This window comes from Sorex araneus, chromosome 6 (genome assembly GCF_027595985.1).
Source record: "Sorex araneus isolate mSorAra2 chromosome 6, mSorAra2.pri, whole genome shotgun sequence".
Lineage (NCBI taxonomy): Eukaryota > Metazoa > Chordata > Mammalia > Eulipotyphla > Soricidae > Sorex > Sorex araneus.
Genome location: NC_073307.1, coordinates 149,613,405 through 149,640,619, shown reverse-complemented (window position 1 = coordinate 149,640,619; position 27,215 = coordinate 149,613,405). Strand labels below are relative to the sequence as shown.

General features: G+C 37.4%; 2 protein-coding genes across 2 annotated transcripts; both read right to left on the bottom strand.

The window, feature by feature from the left end:
• Window positions 1–573: 573 nt before the first annotated feature.
• LOC129405738 (olfactory receptor 4C6-like) lies at window positions 574–1,491 on the bottom strand. Its single transcript, XM_055142962.1, has one exon. The coding sequence runs from the start codon at window positions 1,489–1,491 to the stop codon at window positions 574–576; it is 918 nt and encodes a 305-aa protein (XP_054998937.1).
• Window positions 1,492–16,304: 14,813 nt separating this feature from the next.
• LOC101538861 (olfactory receptor 140-like) lies at window positions 16,305–17,231 on the bottom strand. Its single transcript, XM_004621918.1, has one exon. The coding sequence runs from the start codon at window positions 17,229–17,231 to the stop codon at window positions 16,305–16,307; it is 927 nt and encodes a 308-aa protein (XP_004621975.1).
• Between the last annotated feature and the right edge of the window lie 9,984 nt (window positions 17,232–27,215).

The window sequence follows — 27,215 nt, the reverse complement described above, 5'->3', positions numbered from 1 at the left end:
TAGGCAGAGTTTTAACAACAGCATGAGTATATAAAAATAAACCCAAACTTTGCAAAATTACACTCTTATAGGGCAGAGAAAAGAAAACTCAAGGAATAATTACATATAATTTAAAATCAAGAATCTTAAGGTTATAGCTGAATAAATATTTGGAGAATAATTGAGAGAAATAGCAAAATAAAGTCATTAGTAAATAATTGTCTGTGGAGGTAGAGTTTCATTTGGAAAGAGTAAAATCTATATGGAATAAGCCAAATAAGATCTCTGGGTATTAGAATTCCAATAGTTGGTAAAGTAAGAACAAATAGAAGGTCTAACCTGGAAAGGATATAAAATATCTGAGACCAATTTAACAAAATTAAAGTGTAGCCAGAGCCTTATTTAAAACAGTGAAAAAGATTAAAATGCGTGTTGGCGAAGTAATCAATTGCTTATAATAAATGAAACTGACTTGAATGTTTTTTAAATAAACATTACTAACTTCAGTGCACACAATAAGTTGTAATAAATGAGAGGACAAGAGGTCCTTCTCCTTTTGAGAAGGATTTGCTCAGAGTCTAGACTACTGCCTACCTATGGTCCCTTTTTCATCCACAGTTTCCTAATGGCATTTTTCACTTCTGAGTTTCTCAAGGTATAAATCAGGGGATTTAACATGGGTGTGACAACTGTGAAGGACACGCCCATTGCCTTGTCTATGGGGTAAATGGTCACAGGTCTCACATACAAGAATATACAAGGAACAAAAAACAAGACAACCACGGTGATATGGGAGCCACAGGTGGACAGGGCTTTCCGCCGAGCCTCTGAGCTGTAAGACTTCAGGGAGCAGAGGATGACTGTGTAGGAGGTAATTAGAATCAAGAAGATGACCATACACATCACCCCACTGTTGAGAATGACCAAAAGCCCTACTCTGTGAGTGTCCATACAAGCCAGTTTCATCAATTGGAACAAATCACATCCAAAGTTATCAATGACATTGGGACCACAGAAAGGTAATTGATACATGAATAAAAGTTGTATTGTAGCATGCATGGCCCCCCCTAAATACGCCCCTGCCAGCAGTATGTGGCACACCCGAGGACTCATGGTGGTCGTGTAGTGCAGGGGCTTGCAGATGGCCACGTAGCGGTCATAGGCCATCACAGTGAGAAGGATAATCCCCACACCACCAAAGAAGTGTTCTGTAAAGAGCTGAGTCATGCAGCCATTGAAAGAGATGGTCGCGTGCTCGGAGAGGCAGTCCACGATTATCTTGGGAGCAACAACAGAAGAGTAGGTCACATCCATAAGGGACAAGGAAGTAAGGAAAAAATACATAGGTGATCTCAGACTCTGACTTGTGATCATGGTTACCACAATGAGTACATTTCCCACAACTGTGAACAAATACATGATCAAAAATACAACAGACAATACTTTTCGAAGTTCTGGGTTCCTTGTAACGCCTAAAAGAATGAATTCAGTCACATTGTTTGGATTCCCCATTTACCATCTGTTCATGTAATTGTCTTCAGCTGGAAAAGACACAAAATAAATATTATTTCTAATTAGTAATCACTTTGTTGGATATTTTTTACAGTCCTACATTCTCTAAGGGAAATTGTTTTGCAATGGTGATCTAGCAAGCAGATGACAACTGAATCCTGACAATAATTTAGTTTTACTGAACACATCAATCTCTCTCAGCAGTGTATAACTTACTTTTTGTTCTAATTCTCATTGCTTGAGACACTAGAAGATCTTGTACCACTGGACCTGCACATTTCAATCCTGTGTTATTGGAGAGAAATGTTTCTATACAAGAATCAGTCTTTGGATCTGGAGCGATAGCACAGCGGGTAGAGCGTTTGCCTAGCATGTGACTAACACCAGGTTCAATTCCCAGCATCCCATATGGTCCCCTGAGCACTGCCAGGGGTAAATCCTGAGTGAAGAACCAGGAGTAACCCCTGTACATTGCCAGTTGTGAACCAAAAAGCAAAAAAAAAAAAAAAAAACACCTCAGTCTTACAAGTATGCTTCCTATTATGGCATAGACACAAATGTGAGGACACTAAAAATCCACAACTTAGACTACCACAAAATGAAAGATCTTTATTAAAACTACTATATTAGGGGGAAAATATTCGTTGAAGTCAAGATATATGGGTTTTACTCCGTTTTATCTCTCTGACCTCTTTTATTGATGCCACTAGGCTTACAGTTTCCACTGCTGAGGTGTGAGGTAGTTGGAATAAATGAGAGAAAAACTAGGTAGAGTCAAAGCAGAACTCTTAGGGAGGATTTCTCTTCCTAGAACAACAGCCTGACTCTTATCTACAATAAATTTTTCAGTTCTTAATCAGATTTCCCTGAAATATATTATGACTCAAAATACTCTCTTTCACCCAAACATATACAACTTTGTAACTGTGATCTCATGGTGATTCAATTTTTTTAAGTTTATATAAGTATTAAAAAAAAGTTCTTTGAAAAATATAGTTAAATAGGTGACAATTCTCCTTCTGCCTTGAAATGCAGGTATCTATCACAGTTAGCTTTTGTCTACTAGCACATATATCAGGTTCTCAAGCTAATTTTTAAAATTCTTTCTATAAGAATTCATCTCATCTATTAGCATGTCATCCTCTTTTAGCATTATGCCCCACACATTTCTATGATACGGTGGAAAGAACCATAAAGTAAAAAGTGAACATACTTCACTGACGTTAGGCCATTTATTGACCATATAACCTTCAAATTAAAAATAAATAAATAAAACAATGTAGTGGCAGGGACTGTATGTGTCAAGTCAATATTTGATGATTTGCTACCAGGAACTTTACAATTGTTCTCTTCTAATTTTACCTAAAAACACATTAGGAATTAGTGCTTTTTTATGACTATGAGATAGTAAATAAGGCTTGGGATTTTTATAACTGTACAACCCTTTCAAGGAAACTATGATTAAACTCATTGGATGGGCGACTGACTTCCCATTCCTACAACCACTCCAAACATTCTTATTCTCTGCTTCACAATACTTGGTGTGAAACAAAGAAAATAATGGACAGAAATTTCTACATAGCCATATTCAAGTGTTCATCATGATTGTTTTTCTTCCTATAATGTCTTACTTACTCCTTGCCTTTCCTTTTTCTATGTGTTATCAATAAACTCCTTACAATCTCTCCTTGTTCCCTCATCATTGCTCTTTTTCTCACCAACATTCCAGTTATTTGCTATCATTAAGAATTAAATATTGGTAACAATTCAATTATCTTCTCTATCTTCTAAACATCAGATTGCTTTTACTCCTTTTGTGAATGCCTAAGAGTTGTTATTTACTTTCCACAAAATTTTTAATATTGTGTTTTGCACATACAATTCATAGTATTCAATTTAGTCCATTCTCTGTATCACTGTATCACTGTCATCCCGTTATTCACCGATTTGCTCAAGCGGGTGCCAGTAATATATCCATTTAACCCTGTCACGTAACACTTTAGCCCGATGGCATATTGGGGGCTCTTTCAGGAGCAGGGGAATGAGTTGTTCCTGTTTTGGGCACATCAAGTATGTCACGGGTAGCTTGCCAGGCTCTGCCATGAATTTAGTTCATTACATCAATTTATCCAAATAAAACTACACTGAACCTGGGATCCTGCCACAGAATCAATGTCTGAACCTACCTTTATTTCTGTGGAATCCAGGTTCATTGATCCCACTTAATATCCTTTTTCTTTACCTTTTCTATTTCTAGACAAACTTAGCCAATTTTAAAAACTGAACCAATCAGGGATCTTCTAGATCAGGATTGAATAATGACTACCTATTATTTCTTTGTAATATTGCCTTATTATTCCAGTGTTCCTATAAAATACTCTTGCTCAAAAGATTTCTCATACAAAATGAAGATTTACACTTCTTCAATAACCTAATTACCACCTAGACAGTACATATTTCTCTGTATAATGAGTGCTACATATCTCTACATTCTGGATTTAAAGAGAATTTTTTAATTCTAAACTTATACTTATTTCCTTGAAACACGAATAAACATGAAAGTACTACATTATCACTTTTATACAATGACTATATTTCAGAAAGCAAAGATCAATTGTTTCACGAAACAGGCTTTCTTTCCTAAGCAAATAATCTGCATGACCCTCAAAGCTAGTAACATCACTATCCGCACAGAGAGCTGCTAACAAATGAATTTTTTACAGTGAAAGAAATACACTTAAAATTCAAGTCATCTTTCATTAAAAATGAAAGTCAAATATTTGAAGTACCTTTAAATCATAGACTGGAAATATAAAACCCCATATATTCTTTGGGGGGGGGGGAGGGACAATCACCCAACGTCAGTCAGGGCTTACTCTTGGCTCTGAGTTCAGGTATCACTCCTGGCCAGGGGATCATGTGTAACGCCGGGAATTCAATCTGTATCAGTCGCTTGCAAGGCAAACACCTCAGTCACTTTCCTCTAAAACCCCATAAGTCCTCAGGTATGATAAGCAAAAAGAAATTCACAGGAAGTTAATTCAAGAGAAAAGTTGAGGCATCTAATATATACATATAAAAGTATCTCTTTATATATGCATAGTCTTGTGCGCACGCGCGCACACACACACACACAAAGATGCACACAAACGCTAGGAAAGAGAGTTTCATGAAGATATAAAACCTTCCTTAATCTACCTCATTCATACAGTCTAATCCCTTCTTTCTCTTTCCAGAGTGTATATCTTTAAAATATAAACTCTCGTGCCTGACAGTAATGGATAGAGTTCAAAAGGTTGACAAATTTATCATTGCTAATTTGGTAAAAGAGGTTAGTATAAAGCTAAATTTTCTGATAGTTTAAGTTTTCCATATTGAGACCACAATTTTGCACACAGATAAAATCTATGAATAATGGACACATTTTAAGTAAACTGGAATTAAGCATATCTATAGAGGATTTGATTATTTTGAAAACATCCATAGTACTACACATTCATAGTAATGCGCTTTTAAAGTACTTCTAAAAGTAAAAATAATATCATTTATAAAACCTACAAACACAATTACCTGTTATTTCGACTAAGAAAAGATCAGAGCTGGTCAAAATAAAATTCTAGAATCATGTCAGGCTATCGAAGGTCTGGCCCCATCCAGGATATACCACATGATTTTTCATCTACAAAATAGCCGATTCTGAATCCAAATTTGGAGGAACACAAATCAAACCCATTCCGGGAATCAGCTGTTGTCCAATCACTAGATGGAGAATGATATCCAAAGGGTCACAATTTCTAGTCAGTATAAAGAAACATTTAAATATTTAAAACTATTCTCTATGTGTATAAGACTTTAAATAGAATTCATCACTTTGGTTATCAATTAAATTTAAATTTTATTCTAAACAGAAAACACTACCTAATGTTAGCAGCTTGTTGGCAGTTGATAGAATCATTCCTGGAGATCTGAATGGTCTGGCTCTGTTTAGATCTTTTTTGTAGGTACTTTCTAAAACACATATCAAGGAAACATCATTAAAAGAAATGTCCTCTGGGTAATAGACCTGGGCTAAAAGAGGCCATAGTGACACAGAATTTTTGAACGTGTACACTTGCATCATTCCAACTGCTTCCCTGGAGGTTCCCATATAACTGACTGAGGAGCTAATTACCATATTTGTGATTTGTTATCCAATCCTGCAGTGATGCCTTTTTTCTGGGTGTACATCCTTACTGAAACCAAATCTTAGGTGTCATAAACATGACTTCAGTTATCAAATATTTACTTCACAAATCCATTCACTCACAAATAACAAAAATCACACAATAACCCAACTGTCTGATAACATACAAGAGAGAAATCAACTTCTCTTGATCACATGGTAACAGGATAGAATTATTTAATCATCTGGTTTGGTGCTCTCCTTATATATTAATACTACTATTAAAATTGTGTCACTTCTAGTTATAGCTCACTTTTCATATTAGACTTTGAAAATATAACACTGACAGAAAGTATAAGGACTCAATTATTTTTATGTAATAATTATTAGCATTGTGAAACATAAGATATTCCGTTTCTAAATCATAGAGATTATAGTCATTCTTTACTGACCACTAATAGTTAAAATATCAATGGCATACATTCACAATGTATTATCAGTTCACAATTGGTTCAGCAACATAGTTAACCGAATAACCTAGGAAGTCTCCTGAGAGTCTCAATTGTGATATCATCGACACAGGAGATAAATCAAATTTTTATTCAAGCAGTCTCTGTTAATGTTTTAAATTACTCCACATTATTATCTCTTTAGACATAGGCTATAGAAGTACACACACACATATGAGCTTTCTTTGTACTTTAGTCTCTGAAGAAATCATTTTTCACCTAGTGGAAATGTACTTATTAAAGTTTTTATTTATCAAAGTAAGAGAGGAAGGGCGTATGCGGTTCCTTAAACTTAGATGCAACTAAAATTCTAGTGTGCTTCAAATAATAAACAGAGGATGTCCAAAGTTTTCTTTCATACCTTATCAATAAATATTCTCAGATTACATTGTACTAATACAATTATAGTTTTGTTGGTTAACCTGCTTACCATCCTTTTCCAAGTGAAATTCAAGTTTCATACAAATAACATGCTGTATTATTCAATTTTGTATAACTTACTAGTCCCTAGAACGTTCTATCACACCTTAGACATTGAATAACATTTTTTCCAGGATTTTTCACATTCTGGGAAAGAACTAAAATAACTAGAAAAATCACAAAAATATAAATCATATTGAGTTTCTTTCAGACTACAATGCCATGAAGATAGAAATGAATTAGAACAAAGCTGGGAAAAGCTTCAGAGTTTTGAAACTGATTAAGACACTGCTAAATGACAAATGAATCAAAGAGAAAATCCAAGAATAAAAATATTTTTCAAAACAAATGAGAATAAATGCACAAAGTATCAGAATATATGAGGCAGAGAAAAATCAGTAGTAAAGAAAATATATAGAAATATAGGCTTATGTCAGGAACGAAAAAATAACTCAAATCAATGTCCTCATTGTACAACTTGATAAAATACAAAATGAACAAAAATATGAATCTTAAAGTATATAAGGGAAAGTAAATTATAAAAATCAGAGCAGACATTACTGACATGAAATCAAGTAAACAATACCAAAGTTCAAGAATCCAGCTTGCTTTTAAAAATAATGAAAAAAATATATAAATTCTTTGCTTTGAGTGCAATATAATGTTCTGCTCATTCTTGAAACCTAGGAATTCGCTATTTAACTATCTGTATATATTAAATTCCCTTTTAACTATCTGTATATATCAAAATTTATTACCATGACATTCTGGATTGACACTCTTCATATGAATCAACCTTAGTTCTCAGCATATATTGAGGTTATAGTTTTCTCAAGTCTATGTTATGTACAAGAGCACATGATTCCATCTGTCTAATACTGTGGTAGTAAATGTCAAGGGTTAAAAAAGTGAACATAGTTAGATCTACATCTAGACAGTTTCTTTGGGTATCAACCTAACTTTCAAAACTCTTCAAAAATAAAGCAATCACAAATCTAATGTTTCAATCTATTTTTTTTTTTGCTTTTTGGATCACACCCAGCAATGCTCAGGGCTCAGGGGTTACTCCTGGCTTTGCACTCAGGAATTACTCCTGGCAGTGCTTGGGGGAGCATATGGGATGCTGGGGATCGAAACCATGTCGGCCACGTGCAAGGCAAACGCTCTACCCACTGTGCTATCGCTCCAGCCCCTCAATCCATTTTTTAATGGCAATGTTAACCTCACAATTTTTTCTGGTGGTTTTGTTTATGTTTTTGTTTTTGAGTCACACCTGGCAGTACTTGGGGATTATTCATAATTCCGTGCCTAGTGACCACTCCTGCTGTTGGCTTGGGAGCACTGTATGGGATGCTGAGGATCAAACCTGGGTCAGTATAGTACAAGGCAAGTGCATTATCCCCTGCTCTATCATTCAAGTCCCACAAACATTTTCCAACAAAAACATTAGTTATTGACATTTTCTGATGTACGGATAAGGCAAGAAATTTGTGCTCAGGGCTAGTGCTTAGAGATCTCTTTTGGTAGGGCAAGGGGACCACATGCTGTGCTGGGAATTGAAACAGTGTCAACTGGGACCAATATCAGTTACATGCAAAGCAAGGACACTGTACACTCTCTCTGGCCCCCAGAGTTGATTTTATTTTTTCAGTTTATACAAAACATGATCAGCTTATTGTATTGGGCTTTAACAGTATCTTAAACTATAGTTTAGGTGTTTATTAAACGTTACAATACTCAATATATTTTGGGTCTGAAAAAGTTTAGTCATAAGTATGCCTGCTCTCCCTAGTATGAGGCACCTTGCATAACTCATGCTTAGCTAGGCTGGATTCAGTTAGTTAATGCTAACTAAATTAAACTTAACAGTTAGGTAAGTGCTACACTCTAAAAGACATTTGTGTAAAATTTCTGATTTTTCTAAACTATGGTAATCCTTCCTTATGAGTACTTAGTATATGCTAATCATTCTCTATGGGTCCTAGTTTTCGTCCTTATGAAATAAGAAATTAATGTTCCCTATTCCAAAGGTTATCAAAAAGATTAAATTATTTTATAAGTACAAATAGCTTAGAATAGCCTTCCTATTTGCATTACCAGTGAAGGATATTAATGCCAAAACAGACCATTTTGAAATAGATCCCTTACCTTTAGATTGTCAACAAGATTGTGTTTAAATATGTTATACACACACAACCATACACACACACACACATACACACACATAATAGCACTATAGCACTGTCATCCCATTGTTCATCGATTTGCTCAAGCAGGCACCAGTAACATCTCCATTGTGAGACTTCTTGTTACTGTTTTTGGCATATCGAGTATGCCACAAGTAAAGTGCCAGGCTCTGCTGTGAGGGTGGGATATTCTCGGTAGTTTGCAAGGCTCTCCAAGAGAAAAGGAGGAATCGAACTCAGGTCGGGCACATGCAAGGTGCTATGCTAGCACAGCAATTAGGGCATTTGTCTTGCATGTGCCTGACCCGGGTTTGACCCCCTGCATCCCATATGGTCCCCTGAACACCTCTAGGAGCAATTCCTGACTGCAGAGCAGAGCCAGGAGTAACCCCTGAGCATCGCTGGATGTGACCCCAAAAAGCAAAAAAAAAAAAAGTAATTAAACAGAAAAAGCACACACACACACACACACATATATATATGTATATATATATATATTAATGTTCTAAATATATTTTAATTTCTGGCCTTAGTTTTAATGAAATTAATTGAATCTTTAAAATAAATTTCTTGATTTATAAAAGCACTTATTCTTTTTTATTTTCATAAAGTTGTTCACAATAATGGATTACATTCAATATTTCATTCCCATCACCATCACACCTTCCCATCACCATTATTTCAAATTTCCCACCACCACTCAAACCTGCCGAACAGGCAGATGCTAAATAATTTGTTTGTATTGCCGACTATGACTAACACAGGATGTCACATGGCCTCGAGAGCATCTGAGCGCTCCTAGATGTCTGAAATTTTAGAAGAGTCTGGAGATATCTCTGCCGTGAGCTGCTCAGTTCTGGGATCTTTTTGTGTCTCTACATCATGGCCATTAATGAGCTTAAGTAGCAGCCAGAGGCAGTTTGTGGGTGTGACCTCCAGGATCCCACGGGGGTGGGGAGATGCCAAGGGCCAACTCATCCCCTATCCCATGGGGGCCAGGAGTTTGACATCACTAATCCCATGTTCCTGGGCTTTTCATTGGGTCTGGAAGGGGGCAGGTGGAGGGACAACACCAGCTCCCTTCTGAGGCGCCGGGGTGAAGTCGGCCTGGTGCAAAGTCACAGGCTTCTCTGCAGCAAGCTGCTTAGTTCCAAGGTTCTATTGTGTGTCTCTAGATCACGGTCATTAATGAGCTTAAGTAGTTGCTGGAGACAACTCCTGGGCATAACATTCAAAGTCCCATGGGGGCAGGGATTTGGGAAGGGTCAGCACATTCCCTATAAAATTAGCACTTACTCTTATTAATATTATTAACGTTCCGTTATTTTTATTTTATATATTTTCCACACACAATAAACCTCGCTCTTCAAGCAGTGTTTCAACTGTCTGACAACATACTTAAAAATAACATACTTGAAATTAGTCAATACATCTTGTTCTTGGCCCCTTAGCAAGTAAATAAATGTTCAGAACCATTCTAAACCAAATGGTATATTTTACTACCTCATATTTTATTACCTTTATTGCAATTATGTCACTCTAGGTATAGCATGCTTTCCACAATTAAGGATTTTAAAATGTATCTCTGCCAGAAAAAATAAGAACTCGTTTCTTTCTCATATTATAATAATATTTGATATTCTTAAATGAGATATATTTAATTTAGAAATATGTTGCATTATAGTCTTTATGGTGGGAGTCTGGTGCCCTTCTCCCTCCTTTTTTATTTATTTTTTATTAGTGAATCACTGTGAGGTACAGTTACAGACTTACAAACTTCCATGCTTGTGTTTCAGTCATACAATGATCTAGTACCAATCCCTCCACCAGTGCCCATTCTTCACCATCAATGATCGCAGTGGCAGAGACTCTTGCCTCCCCACTACCCCCCACCAGCCTGGCTGTCTTCACCAGGGCCCCTCGGAGGGGGTGGTTGAATTTCTCTCCCCACCCCAAGCAGAGCTCTGGCAGCTAATGAGCTCTGGAACCCAGTCACAGCCATTCTCAAGGCCCCTCTCTACCACATGCTTGGATAAGCCTCACCCATGAAGGAACTGGCAGAGGAACCCAGGTATGTGGCTGAGATCTCCAAGGCTGCTCAGATCGGGACTGGGCCTCTTCTATCCAGATCTCCCATTTCCAGTAGCTAGGCAGTCACACCCAGAAATTGTCCTCAGCATGTTTAATCTCATCAATGGCCAACATCCAGAGACTATAAAATCAAACTCCTGGAAGCGTGCGGCCACATTCACATCCGCGTGATATCTTATAGCCTAGTTCTTCCTCTCAGAGAACCTGGCAAGCTACCGAGAGTTTCCTGCCCAAACAGGAGAGCCTAGCAAGCTCCCTGTGGTGTATTCATTTGCCAGAAACAGTAACAATGATGGGTCTCATTCCCCTAACCCTGAAGAGCCTCTAATGCGGCACCATTGGGAAGGATGAGTAAAGAGAGGCTGCTAAAATCTCAGGATTGGGACAAATGGAGACGTTACTGGGCCCACTCAAGCAGATGTACGATCAATGGGATGACAGTGACAAAGTGATACAGTGATAGTTTTTGTACTTTTCTACCTTTAATAGAAAAAACATTAATATCTTACATTTGCAATATATTGTCCATATTACAACTGATGAAAAACATCAATTACCATATACCTTGAAGTATCCTAACAATATCTAAATTTCACAGAATCTTATCCCCACAGAAGATGAACAAACCTATGTTCTTGAGTTATCTTTATTAACATTTAAAATTACTCCACATCTTACCTATTTAAACCTAGGCTAATGAAATGCATATGAAGTTTTTCCTTACTTATGTCTTCAGCAACATTTTTAATACTCTGTTCCCTAAATACTACCCTTCTAATATTTAAACATCACATTTGTACATTCTACATATATATGTCTTCTATTTATGTTTATATGAGCTCTCTTTATAGTTTTGTGTGAAATGAAATAATATCTACCGATTTGGGCTCTCTCATCGGCTCTTTCAATGACCTATTCCCAGTGGAAAGGCATGTATTCAAGTTACTGATTTATTAAAAGAGAAAGGAGAATAATATGGTCATTTAACTGTGGCCTTAGTTATAATTCTAGCTGTGCTTAAAATGACTCCAATTCAGCAGCAAATTATTCTCTTTTGTCCTCTCAGATTGAATCTAAACTGCTCATTACTAATGCAATTATATTTTATTTGCTTACCTGCTCATCATTCTTTTCCCAGTGAAATCCAGGTTCTACACAAAGTTGTGTATATAATTCAACTTTGTATATCCAACCCCAGAATGCTTTGGCATAATGTAAACATTGAAAAGGATTTCTAGATAACTGAAATATTTTAAAAAATCTTGAACTTAATTGACTATAAAGCCATTTCTTAAGTAATAAAACTGACACATAGGAAAACAATGAGGAGATACCTATGGAAACAAAACTTATCTCTTTATGGTGTTGCCCTCATTACTTGAGTAGTATTAAGTAATAATCTGCTGATGGCTTTAGTTTAGCAGTCTAAAATATTTACTGTTATGTAGGTAAGTGTTATCACATTTATTTTAAATGAATGAGTTGGGGCCAGAGTGATAGTACAGCAGGTAGGGAGTTTGCCTTGCACGGGTTCAATCCCTGGCATCCCATATGGTCCCCCAAGCAACGCCAGGAGTAATTCCTGAGTGCAGAGCCAGAAGTAACCCCTGAACATCGCTGGGTGAGACCTTCCCTCCAAGAAGCAAATAAATAAATTAATTAAATGAATGAGTTGTTTATTTTTCTTCCAAACATCTCCTACATTCATGTGTCACTTTCCTTGAAATTTAATTACTGAATTTCATGTCTTGAGCCCACTTTATCCCTCTCTGCCAACGATAAATAAAAAAATCTGTTGATTTAGATCGGCAAATATTTATTCTTTGATATAAAGGAGATCAAGAAAGTGCAAGTTACCTAGAAAGGAAAGAAATAGGAAAAACTAAAGGAAAGAAAGTACCTTTTCTACAGTACTACTACTACTACTGCTACTGCACTGCACTGTCACAGTCGCCCCATTGTTTATTGATTTGCTCGAACAGGCACCAGTAATGACTCCATGGTGAGACTTGTTGTTCCTAGTTTTAGCATATCAACTATGCCACAAGTATCTTGCCAGGCCCTGCCATGAGGGTGGGATGCCCTCGGTAGCTTGCTTGGGGGACCACATGTAGTCATGGGAATTGGAATTTGAGTTGGTTGCATGGAAGGCAAGTGCATGCACAGAAGGGGTGATGTGTGATGATGTGTTGTTCGTGGGCTCTCGGGGTGGCTCTCTCTCTCTCTCTCTCTCTCTCTCTCTCTCTCTCTCTCTCTCTCTCCACTCACGTTCAGTGCTCTTGAGCTGCTGTGTATGAACCGGATGGAATGGCTCCTCCTTGTGCTCTGCTTCTCTGTGTGACACTGTGCTCTCTTCTGTCTGCCTCTCTATCTCTGACCCTGTCTCTATAGTCTCTCATCTTGTCTCTTCAGACCTGTCTCTGTCTCTATGTCTTCTCTCCTGCTTCTATGTCTTCTCCCTTGCTTCTGTGTCTTCTCTCCTGCTTTTGTGTCTTCTCCTTGCTTCTGTGTCTTCTCTCTCTGTCTTCCCCCCTTCTCTTACAGTCTTACTTTTATAGTTATCACATAGGGTAGTGACAAAGTAAACCAACAAAGGTGGGTTTAACATTAACAAATCAACAAAGAGGGGTAAAACCACTCCAGGAGATTAACAAAAATCTCATCTAAGGATATTGCTCCAGATTACTAGGAGATCCACTCAAGGGCGGGATCCCATCCAGGGTGTGTCACTTTCTTCTTTCCTCAGCTACTAATCCACTTAAATAGTTATAGTAAATTTACTTCTAATATTTCTAGCAATGCCATTCTGTATGAGCACAGTAAGAGATATACCAGATTTAAAGTTTGGTTCTTCCTGAGGACATTCACTATACATTCCAGACCACAGTCCTCAGGCCAGGTTAGTCTTCCTGGTCTTCCTAGCAGCATCCTAGTCTCGTCGTTACTTTTGGATCATGACAACATTTGTCTATGACCATGCTATCAACTTATAGTCAAGTATTTTGGCGCTTTGGCCAGACCCATTTCAATGCCAGGGTAGCTCACAGCTTGCCCTGGGTCCATTGCGTCCCTCATCAGGACCCTGCTTAGGGGGTGCTAGAAACTAAGAGCAACTGAATTGAGAAAGCAGATGCCCAGGAGTAAATATTATTGGAGTCAATCAGCTCCCAAGTTACAAAGCATAATATTAACTGTCTTCCTGTGTCCATACAGAAAGGACATTGCTTTAAGGTAAACTAAGTTCCCTGCAGCAAGGCTGAAAGGACAAACCCAATGTTATCCTACAAGTTCTTTACTTTTTTGTGTGTTCATACTATGCTAGCTAGCTGTAATGTGATACTGGGGGGATAGAGGATCTAGAGTCTACAAGACTAATACTGTTGATTAAAACCATTGAATCTTATTTTTTTTTCCTAATTGGGGTGAAAATCTAGCCAATAACACCTGCTGGTGTGTTTAAGAAGTTGAAGCATGTAAAGAATATATTATGTCAATATTATGCATCATAGATGGTTTTCAATAGTCAGCATATTACTTCATATTATTTTAAGTATTGAAAATAATCAGATGAAAGTCTACCCTCATGATACACTTGGTGATGACACAGTAACATTCCTCAGAAATAGATACAGAATTGCAAGGTTTAATCTACTGAAATCAGAATACCTTACATTTTCTCAATAAATTTTTTTTAGAGGGTGGGGTGGGGGAAGGGGGTGGTGAGGCACAGTTGGCTATGCTCAGGGCTTACTCCTGACTGCACTCAGGGATCGCTCCTTGAGGTTGCTTGAGAAAAATTAGGGTTCCAGGGATTCCACTTGGGTTAGCCACCTGCAAGGTAAACACTACCTGCTATACTATCATTCTAGCCCTTCTCCTTCAATTCTTAAACCTCTCAAGGATGCTGTTGACAATATAATTTATGCCTCATTGATCTTGTTATACCTACACTGAGTCCTCTCTCTCATTGGTCTTAGTTTTCTTCTTCAAATCTGAGAACACTTTCCAACATTTAACCTTTCCTTAACACTGCCTTACTCTTAGCTACTGAGACAAAATGAACCACATTTCATTAAATCTAGTCTGTTTAAATGTTTTGTTCTCACCAGAAATTACAAATCTTCTTATTTTAATAGAGTAAATGTTAATTATATTATTTATTTAGGCCCAGACTTTGCAGCCAGTTTCTATTTCTTATGAATTGAAAATTGCCGTGTTTAAGCTAAAATGCAGCCACTCAAAATGTGGAAAAATACTACAGATTACTGGTTAATATCAGTTAAAAGGATATTTGTGAGAAGTAATGAAGTTAGGGCAATAACATAAGAGAAGTTTTGATAGATAAATAGCTATCAGAAATATAGGTGGATAATCTGGAACCCATGGGATGGCTAAGAAACATAACAGTATGCACCAAAACTGTAACTGTCAATAAACAAATATTGTGGACACATGGGTGACAATGGCTAACAAGGGAGGCATGGGGATGGAGTAGGTGGTCACAAACACTCTGAGAGCAAGATATCACTCTATGGAGTTATAGCTTAAAAATCTTACCATATGCTTCTTCGTTGAGATTACATAAAAGAATGTTACTCTGTTTGCTTCAGATGGATCTTGGTAAGGAAAATGAAAAAATAAAAAACTCATTTGTGTTTAAGAAATATTTAGGGGGCCAGAGCGATAGTGCAGTAGGTAGGACTTTTGCCTTGCAAGCAGCCAACCTGTGTTCAATCCCCGGCATCCCATATAGTCCCCCAAGCACCGCCAGGAGTAACTCCTAAGTGTAGAGCCAGGAGTAACCCCTGAGCATCACTGGGTGTGACCCCCCAAAATTAGATAGATAGATAGATAGATAAATAGATAGATAGATAAAGATATTTAAGTAATTAGGGGCTAAAGAGGAGCAATTTTAAAATACTTCATTTATTTGTTACAATTATTCTGTCATTTTGGTGATCTCTCTCTTTTTTTTTTCTATGGATTCATTGTGCCAAAGTGGAGGGAGAAATCACTTCCTACTGTCTATTCCCCATATATCCACCTATGACTATAGGTCTTTTTACACCATCAAAGGTTAAGCATTTTTTTAATGTTATGATCCTATAGGAAATCCATTTTTATCCAAATGTTAGATATACTTGAGTAAGAAGTAGAGAGAATGGAGAAAAATATGTTCTAGAATTATCGAACTAAATATTTGTAGTGGTTCTTTCCTTTGCCCAGGAATCAATGCACATGAACATTAAAATCTTGGTAAAAATATATTAAAAACTCTCTAGGGTATGTAGCAGATGGTCTACACATTAAGAAGTTTGCAATAAATCTCCTTTTCTCAGCTTCTTTTGGTCAGCAACTTGCAAAATGTGTTCATTTTCCTTTACAGTTAGCTACACATGTAATCCTATTTACACATAGCATCACTTTCTTGCCACAATGAATAGCCTAACTTACTCTTCTCTTCAGCAAGTTTTTCATGGCGTTTTTGACCTCTGTGTTTCTCACTGTGTAAATGATAGGATTTAACATTGGAGTAAAGATTGCAAAGAAGACAGTTACCAATTTGTCCACAGAGTAGGTGGCCACCGGACGCATGTAAGTGAAGATGCAAGGCACGAAGAAGAGTACAACGACAGTGAAGTGGGAGATACACGTAGAGAGGGCTTTGCGCCTGCCTTCAGCGCCATGGGACTTCAAGGACCTCAAGATGACGACGTAGGAAATGAGTAGCATGGTAAAAATAAGCAAGCACATGGCCCCACTGTTGGCCGCCACCACCATCCCCAGCATGTAGGTGTCCCGACAGGCCAGTTTCAGCAGTGGGAAGAGATCACACATGAAATGGTCAATGACGTTGGGACCACAGAAAGGCAGGTTGACCATGAAAAGAATCTGCACCGTGGCATGCACGATCCCCCCAATCCAGGCCACCACCACCAGTAGGCGGCAGAGGCCAGGACGCATGATGGTGGTGTAGTGCAGGGGCTTACAGATGGCCACGTAGCGATCGTAGGCCATGACAATGAGGAGAATGATCTCCGAGCCTCCCAGGAAGTGTTCCACAAAGAGCTGGGTCAAGCAGCTGCCCAAGGAGATGGTTCGCCTCTGAAACAACAGGTCGATGATCATTTTAGGGGTAGTGACACAGGTGTAGAAAGCATCCACGAAGGACAAGAAAGTGAGAAAGAAGTACATGGGCGCAGAGAGCGCGGGGCTGAGGGAGATGGTGATGACAATGAACACATTGGCCAGCACAGTAAACAGGAAAACGAACAAAAACACAATGAAGAACATTTTCTGCAAGTATGGATTCTGGGTGAGTCCTAAGAGAATAAATTCAGTCACATTATTGAGAGGCAGGAGGTGACCCATTCAGGAAATAACACTTCTGGGGGCCTGGATAAGATGTTGGTTGGCCTGAAATAAAGAATGACACCTGCTAAGTGTGAGTAGATATTGGTCTGAGTTTCAGAGGAGTGAAATAGGGGTCACTTCAGAGCATATCCTTGACACTCCAGTAAGTATTTCAATTTGTTCTTACTTCCTCCGTGCTACTTCCATCTCTTCATACATGCACTTATGCCACTCACTGAAAAATAGGTAGTTAACGTAATAAGTTTTAATTTAAATACAGAAAGAACTGTTGACCATTTTCAGCTTACCATAAGTTTAAGTCACCATGTTAAATTTATTGTAGTGAAAAGCATTGTAAGTCCATAGTGGAAATAATATACCTAACAAACACACTAGATTAGTTTCACCAATATTAATATGCTCAGAATATATACATTGGTCAACATCCAGGAAAAATATCATCTAACAGAAAGTCTGTTTTATCTTATTTTATTTTAGTTTTTCTTTCTTTTTATTTGTTTTCACTGTGCTTAGGGCTTACTTCTGGCTCTGTGCTCAGGGGCTAATAGGCTTAAGTTTCCTTTACCAGCCGTTTTCCTTTGTGACCATGAGTGTGGCTTACTAGAGCCATATATGGCTCACAGCCATTTCTCAGCATCTCAGGGAAGTAATATAGCATTCATGAGTAGTTAGAGACGAGATCAGACTTCCAAGTAAAGTTGTACTGAATGATCCTTGCCTTCCTGTGACTGTAAGTCAAAACTTAAGTGATAACAATCATAAACCTGTAACCTTGGAATACAAGAGAGTGGAATGCTCCTCCTGGCTCCAATTCTAAGTGAATTTGCTAAGTCATTTCATTTTCTAGACTTTTAAGCCCTCTTCTGTGACTGTCACTCCTACATGTGTTTTATAAACCATCAATTGCCAAACACTGATAAGAGTTTCTCTCCTTCAGAAGAATTAAAACTTGAGTCCAATGTTCCAACTTGTGAAAGACAAGATATATAAATTTCTATCCTGAGCAAGCAGTTTTGGAAAATTGGAAATTTTTGAGGCACAGGCTCCCTGTTGCTGACTGCACCCATGTACTGTTTTTGTGTTTCTTCACTGTGTCTAATATAGTAGCCAGCAAAAAGTCTGAGATGTCTGAAACCTGTTTGGTGATGAGAAGACTTCGTGATGAGAATATGTCTTACATTTCATAAGAAAATATGCAGAGGATTTCTTACTCACAAACCCAGATGGAAATTTAACTGTTTTTGCCTGCTACAATGTATTTGACATTAACTTTGACTCTATGTCACTGTCATCCCATTGCTCATCAATTTGCTGGAGCGGGCACCAGTAGCATCTCCATTGTGAGGCTTGTTGTTACTGTTTTTGGCATATTGAATATGGCACAGGTAGCTTGCCAGGCTCTGCCATGTGGGTGAGATAATCTCGGTAGCTTGCCGGGCTCTCTTAGAGGGGCAGAGGAATCAAACCCAGGTTGGCTGCATGCAAGGCAAACGCCCTACCGCTATGCTATTGCTCCAGCCCTTGACTTTATGAAAAACAAAAAAATCATAGAGGCTGCACTCCAGTTCAATACTCTGTGCCATGTTTTAAAAATATAATTACCTCTAATAAAAATTACTGAATTATCTGACTATCAATATAATTATAGTGTTGGGTAATTGATAATTTTATAGCTTGAAATTATGTACCATATGCAATTTAGCATAGTGACATTCAGTAAATTGATGACTTCAATAAAAAATACAAAAACAAAAAATTCATTAATATTCTTCCATAAAGAGCTATCAAAGCTGAGGAAGAAATTATTTTCAAAAATGTTTAAGTATAGTTAATGTAGGTCACAAAAATAAACTAAAGGTATGAAAAGAACTATGCATATATATTTACATAAATATAAAAGCAATGACATACTGGGAATATTACTTTCAGTTAAATCCATTCAACATGTTTACCATATGTTTACTATGTAAAGTATTTAATGCATGTTTATCTGTATAAATTGATAAAGACTGCCTCTGCCAGACACCATTGAGAATTTCTCCCCTGACATTTGATGTACCAAATGCTGCATCTTCTTCATTTATGAGATGAATATTTCATTCTTTATGTTGAATCTATAAGTATCCTCTCTGCTTCATGCTCAACCCTCCCATAATAGACATCAGTCATCATTCCTAGTTATAGGATATTGCATTACTAATTGTATGAGAACACTTAGGGACACATCAAAGAAAACGCAAGTAAAATGTACTGTACTCTGCAATAAAATGTCTTTTCCTCTTGAACATAAATGGGTGAAGATCCTTATTTCTTTATGTGTTTATTTCTGTTTGGGGGCCATACCAGGCAACACTCAGGGCTTGCTCCTGGCTCTGCACTCAGAGCCAAGAGCACATGCCACCCACTGTCCTATCTTTCTAGCCCTAATGTTATCTACAATTTTAATTATCCAACAAAAAAATCTTGTATACAGATGAAAATAAAATGAAGCCATTTCATTGCATTACCTTGCTCCCAAGGTACCTTCCCCAGCAGAGCAGAATATAGTAAAGCATATATAAATGTTTAGAAATAATTTATGTTTCTTTTTGACTCCACAATATTTTCTGGGAATAAGTGTTAATTTTTTTTCTTTCAGTGGAACATCCAGTGGTGTCTGAGAACAACATGTGCTTCAGGGGTATATGAAGAACCAAGTGTTAGAGATTGAACCTGGGCCTCCTACATGCAAAACATACACTCACCCCATTGAACTATCTCTCTGGTCCTAGTAATCTACTTACACAGAGAGAAGTCACTATGCACAACTACATTCACAGTTTTTAAGAGTTATAAAAAATTAGAAACTGCAGAATGTCTGGTAGTGGAGAACAATATATAGATATATATATGAGTAAAATCTAGTGTTCCTCTTTAAATCATGGGTATATTTTAAGAGTTATTCTCAGGGGCCAGGAGAGGTTAAGGTACCTCCTTGCCTGCAGCTGACCCTGGCTAGATCACCTCACTACTTGGAGTCCAGAGCACAGAATCAGGAGTGAACTCTGAGTATTATCTGTTGTGGTCCAACCACCCTTCCACAAATAAAAATGAGTGAGATATAAAGTTATACAATGTCATAAGAAAATTCACTTGAAATATTGTTATAAAAATGGATTCTGATGTGAACACATATTATGATTTCAATTTGTTTATATCAATAACAAAAAAACTCTTTGCTTTTTCTTTTAATTTGGCAGTACTATAGTTCATTATATCTTCTTGATTCTTGACATCCTGTATAAGAGAGTTAAACCTCAAGTTTGTGGGAATAAAGGGTGATTACATTATTTGTAATAGAATTTTATTTATAAATAATTGTAGCATATTATAGAGAATTACCTATGATCTTACCTGAAGTTTATCCTTGACAAGAGCCCAGATTGTTGTTAAGTCATCAAGAAAGAAGTTCTAAGATTTTAAAAACCAACTGGGTTTAGCTACAAGAGTAGTCTGTTGACTTGTAGATATAACCTTTGGATTATGCCTTTATCATAAGCATTACAAGTGACACTATTTATTTTATTTGTATTTCTGAGAATTATTTTAACAAACTAATTAGACCCCAAGAGTATTTCACCATCATTAGCACATTTTCCAACAAACCAATTATTTCACAGAACTTTACCAAAAGGTCAAAGAACTTTCATAGTGTCAACTTTAGATTTTAACTCCTTCCTTAATTCTACATAAAGACAAAACATTATGACAAGAGAAAAAAAAATACCACTTATGAATTTCTGTATTTGATTACAAAGAGCTTAGTAAAAAATCTGTGTTACCTACTATAAATTGTGTATTTAACTTGCTAATTAGCTAGTTAAATAGCTAGTTCATGAACTATATATTTTCATTATATCATTTTATTTCTTTTAATCAATCTGCCATTCATGATGAGCATGCCTTTAAAATATTGATTTTAGGGGTCAGAAAGTAATACAGAGTAAGTTGCTTATCTCACATGTGGCTGACCAGGGCTGAATCCCCAGCACCATTACTGTCTCTTGAATCTACCAGGAATGATCCCTCAGCATAGATCAAGAATAAGACTTGAGTCCAGCCAGGTGTGGTACCCAAAAAATACCACAACCACCACCAACAACAAGGAAATCAATCTAGATGTATATTAAGTCATTTGATGAACCCCATTTTATATTACATTTCACTCTAGTTAAAGTTAGCAGAACTTATTAAATTTATTATTTTAACCAATTCTGGATTTAGATTAATATGATAATTATGAAAGTAGTTGCACTAATATTGCTGGAGTAGACTATAATAGAATCTACTCTCATTAATCATTTATAAGAACAAACCCTTGGTGGACTTGTATAATGAAAACTACAAAACAATACTTCAGGAAATAAAAGAGGACATGAGGAAATGGAAAGATATCCCCTGCTCATGGATTGGAAGAATTAATATTGTCAAAATGACAATACTCCCCAAAGCATTGTGCAAATTTAATGCGATCCCGATAAGGATACCCTTGACATTCTTCAAAGAAATGGAGCAAGCATTCCTGAAATTCATATGGAACAATAAACCCCCATGAAAGCTAAAGCAATACCTGGGAAAAAGAAAATTGGGGGAATCAACCTCCCCAACTTCAAACTCTACTACAAAGTGGCAGTAATTAAAACAGCATGTTACTGGAACAAAGGCAGAGCTGCAGACCAATGGAACAGGGTTGAATACTCTGACACACCCCCCCAAATATATGATCATCTAATCTTTGATAAGAGATCAAAAAATGTGAAGTGGAGCAAGGAAAGCATGTTTAACAAATTGTGCTGGCAAAACTGTATAGCTACATGCAAAAAAATGGGTTAGATCTCCACCTATCACCATGTACAAAAGTCAGATCAAAATGGATTAAAGACCTCAACATCAGACCAGAATCCCTAAGGTACATTGATGACAAGGCCAGCAAAACCTCCACGACATTGAAGCCAATGGTATCTTCAAAGATGACACACCACTGTCCACGCAAGTGAAAACAGAGATAAATAAATGGGACTATCTCAAACTAAGAAGCTTCTGCACCTCAAAAGAAACAGTGACCAAAATACAAAGACAACCTACAGAATGGGAAAGGATATTCACCCAATACCCATCCAATAAAGGGTTGATAACAAGGGTATAAAATGCACTGGTTGAACTCCACAAGAAGAAAACTGCTGAGCCAATCAAAAAGTGGGGTGATGAAATGAACAGAAACTTTCCCAAAAAATAAATCCAAATGGCTGAGAGGCACATGAGAAAATGCTCTACATCAGTAATCATCAGGGAGATGCAGACCAAAACAATAACAATGAGATATCATCCCACACCACAGAAACTGGCCCACATCCCAAAAAACAAAGCAACCACTGTTGGTGTGGATGTGGGGAGAAAGGGACTTTCCTTCACTGCTTGTGGGAATGCCGACTGGTTTAGCCCTTTTGGAAAACAATATGGACGATTCTCAAAAAATTAGAAATTGAGTCACCATTTGACCCAGCAATACCACTCCTGGGAATATATCCCGGAGAGGCAAAAGCGTATAGTAGAAATGACATCTGCATTTGTATGTTCATTGCAGCACTGTTTACAATAGCCACAATCTGGAAAAAACCTGAGTGCCCCAAAACAGATGACTGGTTAAAGAAACTCTGGTACATCTACACAATGGAATACTATGTAGCTGTCAGAAAACATGAAGTTATGAAATTTGCATATAAGTGGATCAACATGGAGAGTATCATGTTGAGTGAAATGAGTCAGAAAGAAAGAGACAGACATAGAAAGATTGCACTCATATGTGGAATATAAAGTAGCAGAGAGGTACAAGCTTGAAATGATGCAATTTCTCACGGAAATTTCTCTGGACTTAGTTACTAAAATACTAAAATACAGAAATCCAAAGCCGTGCGGCTGCTATTGTGGCTACTTGACCTCATATCTCTTCATTCTCAGCTATCAAAAACAAATTATCAAATGCTTCCTTTTCAGCAGATCCAACTTTGGGGGGAGAAACTCCAAACAATAATAGTGAGTTTTTTGTTGAAATATTGAATGTAATCAGAGTAAAGTGAAAGTAAAGTGAAATTTACCAGTTACACAGGCGGGGTGGGGGGCTGGGGAGGTTGGGGGGAGGTGGGGAGATATACTGTGGTTCTTGGTGGTGGAATATGTGCACTGGTGAAGGGATGGGTGTTTGAGCATTGTATAACTGAGACTTAAACCTGAAAGCTTTGTAACTTTCCACATGGTGATTCAATAAAAGAATAAATTAACTAAAAAAAATAGTGAGTTTTTTTTTGTTGAAATATTGATTGTAATCAAAGTAATTTGAAAGTAAAGCGAAATTTATCAGTTACACAGGTGGGGTGGGGAGCTGGGGAGGTGGGGGGTTTGAGGGGAAGTATACTGGGATTCTTGGTGATGTAATATGTGCACTGGTGAAGGGAGGGGTGTTCGAACGTTGTATAACTGAGACTTAAACCTGAAAGCTTTGTAACTTTCCACATGGTGATTCAATAAAAAATTAATTAATTAAATATATATATATAAACAAACAAACAAAAAAACAGAACATATCCTTGGTAAGAGCTCTACCCAATAGCTAGAAATTTAGAAATATCAAACTGGGAGCTGATATTTAGGAATAAACTAGCTATTCCTGCAAAATAAACAGTCCTGCCCCCTCCCACCCTGTACCTGGCTGCTAGGAACTGAGCTACGTCCCTTGGAGGTGACACACAGGCTTCCCAAGGCATAACTGTCTGACTGAAGAGTCCACTACCTATTGTGTCCTCTGACAGATAGCAGCAGGCCAGACTCTGCCCCCTTTGTGCATGCTGTGAACACTAGGGAACCAGCAGGGACTAAAACCCTCGACTCCTTTAGAACTACTCCAGTTAGATATCCAGCTGACACCCGAGTGTCAGGAAGATCACGGGATGAGTAGAAGCCAAAGTTCTACATTTGTGACTAATGGACGAATACATTTATATAATTGCTAGTTTACACTGTGCTCTGACTGATAGCACGAAAACATTTCATTTCTTTCTGATGAAGTAAAGGATAAAGTTATATTTCAATAGGTCAGCTCTTCCCTATATGTATAAATACACACATATACACATATGTAAGCCATGTTCAGTTGATTTTTTTTCAAGAGTATATTTTTGTATGAACTACAAGACTCTTATCAAAGTGTGAGAGGAAGTGAAATTAAGAGGGCAGCAAAATTTGTTTTGGTTTTTGTTTTTGGACCACACCCATTGATGCACAGTGGTAACTCCTGGCTCCAGTCAAAATTTATTCCTGGTGGTGCTCAGAAACCATAAAGAATTCTGGGTATTGAAGTTAGGTCAGACACATGCAAAGCAAGCGCCCTGTCCACTGTACTAACTTTCTGGCCCTAGAGATGATTATTTTTTAAACATTTTATTTTCTAATTAATTAATAAAAATGTTTATTTTAAATATTTTTATATATCAAACTAAGTTCTGATAACATTTCATAGATTTATTAAATAAAAACAAAATCTAATAAAAATAAAATAGAACAACTATCATGACATATACACTGGATAAAGAAATATGGAATTTTTGTAAGCTATTTTATTTCACCAAATTATAGTGACATCTATTCTAATATCTTACAGGCAAATATGTTTTCAAATCAAAATATCACAAATATAAACATTCATTGACTTAAAGATGGCCTTTGATTCTGTTGAGACTGAAGTGGTCATCAAAGCCCTAGGCAAACAGGGCGTTCAAACTCAGTATATCAAGATCCTTCATGAGCTGTATTGTGGATTCACCACCAGAATCTCACCATTCTACAAGGAAGTGATCATTGATGTAAAGAGAGGGGTTCGGCAGGGTGATACTATTTCACCGAAAACTCTTCAGTGCCACCCTCGAGAACATCATGCGATGACTGGAATGGGAAGGAATGGGAGTGAAGATAGACGGTCGGCAACTATACCACCTCTGCTTTGCTGATGACATCATTCTCATAATGCCAAACATTAGCCAAATGGCACAAATGCTGGCCGACTTTGACCTCGAGTGTGGAAAGGTCAGACTGCACCTGAACCTCAACAAGACGATGCTCATGAAAAACAAACTAGTCCCTGATGCTCCATTTGTTCTTAATTGAACAAAGAGCGTCGAAGAAATGGTTAAGAGGACGAAGAACCTCCGACTCCAGGCACATCTTTTTGAATACACCATTCTTCCTGCACTAATGTATTCCTCAGAAACCTGGGCCATATGCAAAGAGGATGTGAACGCTACTTGGGTATCCCAAAGAGGAATCAAAAGAGCTATGCTTGGAGTATCACGTCTCACTCAAGTGAGAGAAGGAATCCAGAGCTCTGACCTCCGTCGATGGTCAAAAATCAGGGACGCTGTCTCATTTGCCAAGACATCGAAAATCAGATGGGCTGGACATGTAATGCGATTCAGGGATGACTGCTGGACTAGAGCTGTTACCGAGTGGATTCCACAGGACGTCAAAAGGCTGCATGGCCGCCCACCAAAAAGATGATCAGACTTCTTTGTCAAAACCCTGAATGAATGGTTTGAGGCTCTTCCTGTTCCTGGTGTGAGCAGATATCATTGAGCTACACTAGCATGTTACAGGGACAAATTAAGACGTTACTGGCTCCAGCTCAAGCAAATTGAAGATCCATGGGATGACAAGTGATACAAGTGTCATCAGGAAGAGTTTATTGAATAAATCAGGTCTTAAAGACACAAATTAGAAAAATGAAGCAAGGAAACACTAAAAAATGGCATTTGGTTTTCCTATTACCTTTGTGTCACATGCACATTGTCCTTCCACTGGTTTGAGTCTTAATCCCTTCAAGGTTCTATCTTGGACTTCAACCACACCTAACTCTGTAAGTAACTAGTAATTATTTAGATCTGTGCATAACTCTCCTTAGAGTTCTTTCCAACAGTATCTAAGGCAGTTTGGTAAACACATACTCCCTTAAGCCAAGTATTCTCCTGGGATCTTTAACCCTGGGACCTTTGCTATTAGTTCAATCTTTCAGAGATGGACCCTTTCATCAGAATTTCAAACTATTTGAATGAGTTTCTTTCCAGTCCTGCTCTCTACTCCTACAGCCATCAAGTTTCCTGGGATCCCAAACTAGATCTATTATACTTAGGTGAAGAGATGCATGGATCCCTCACACCATGAGACTGAAAATTATGATTTATATGGATTTTTGTAAATAAAGAACAAAACTCAGGTTCTAATGTCAGCCACAAGGACAGAGGATACCAGTTCCAATATTGGGATATCAGTCCCAAGATCTAATGAACCTCTTCAAAACCTCTGGTTAAGTACATGTGAGCATTAATCTCTCTTCTAATGTAAAAGTACTATATATATTCCCCATTTGCTTATTCAGATGTATAAGAGACCCTTTTATGGAGATATATCTTCCACTATTCTGCTGTTCTTGGAATAACCACCCTCTCTCCTAACCCAATTTGTCTCCCCAAAATACAAAGAACTCAATTTATATCCTTTTACAAACCATCTTTTATGAACCATATCCCTTGTGATGAAATAATTTAGAAACTAACATCTAGAAAAAGTTTCAGAAGATGAACCTCTGGCCTCATATCCATAAAAGGATTTTAGGGCACCTATTTTTGGAAGGGGAAACATTATAGAATAACTAATAAGGTGGGGGCATATAGGCAAGATGATAAGATTATCATTTGAAAACCACATATAGGGTATAACTAGTCAACTAACAGAAAAAGCTAAGGTCAGGGATAGATAATACACATAAACTTAAGTCACTGAATAGCAGACAGATAGGCAGATGGCATGGTTGACAGCAAGATAAGCAGGCAGATAGTTCAGATGAATGGTGAGGAAGAAGAGAACACAGATGACCCAGATCAACAAGTGATAGAGAAG

What these genes read in the sequence shown, in the direction of transcription:
- LOC129405738 (XM_055142962.1), bottom strand. Translation starts at nt 1,491, where the DNA reads ATGGGGAATCCAAACAATGTGACTGAATTCATTCTTTTAGGCGTTACA.
- LOC101538861 (XM_004621918.1), bottom strand. Translation starts at nt 17,231, where the DNA reads ATGGGTCACCTCCTGCCTCTCAATAATGTGACTGAATTTATTCTCTTA.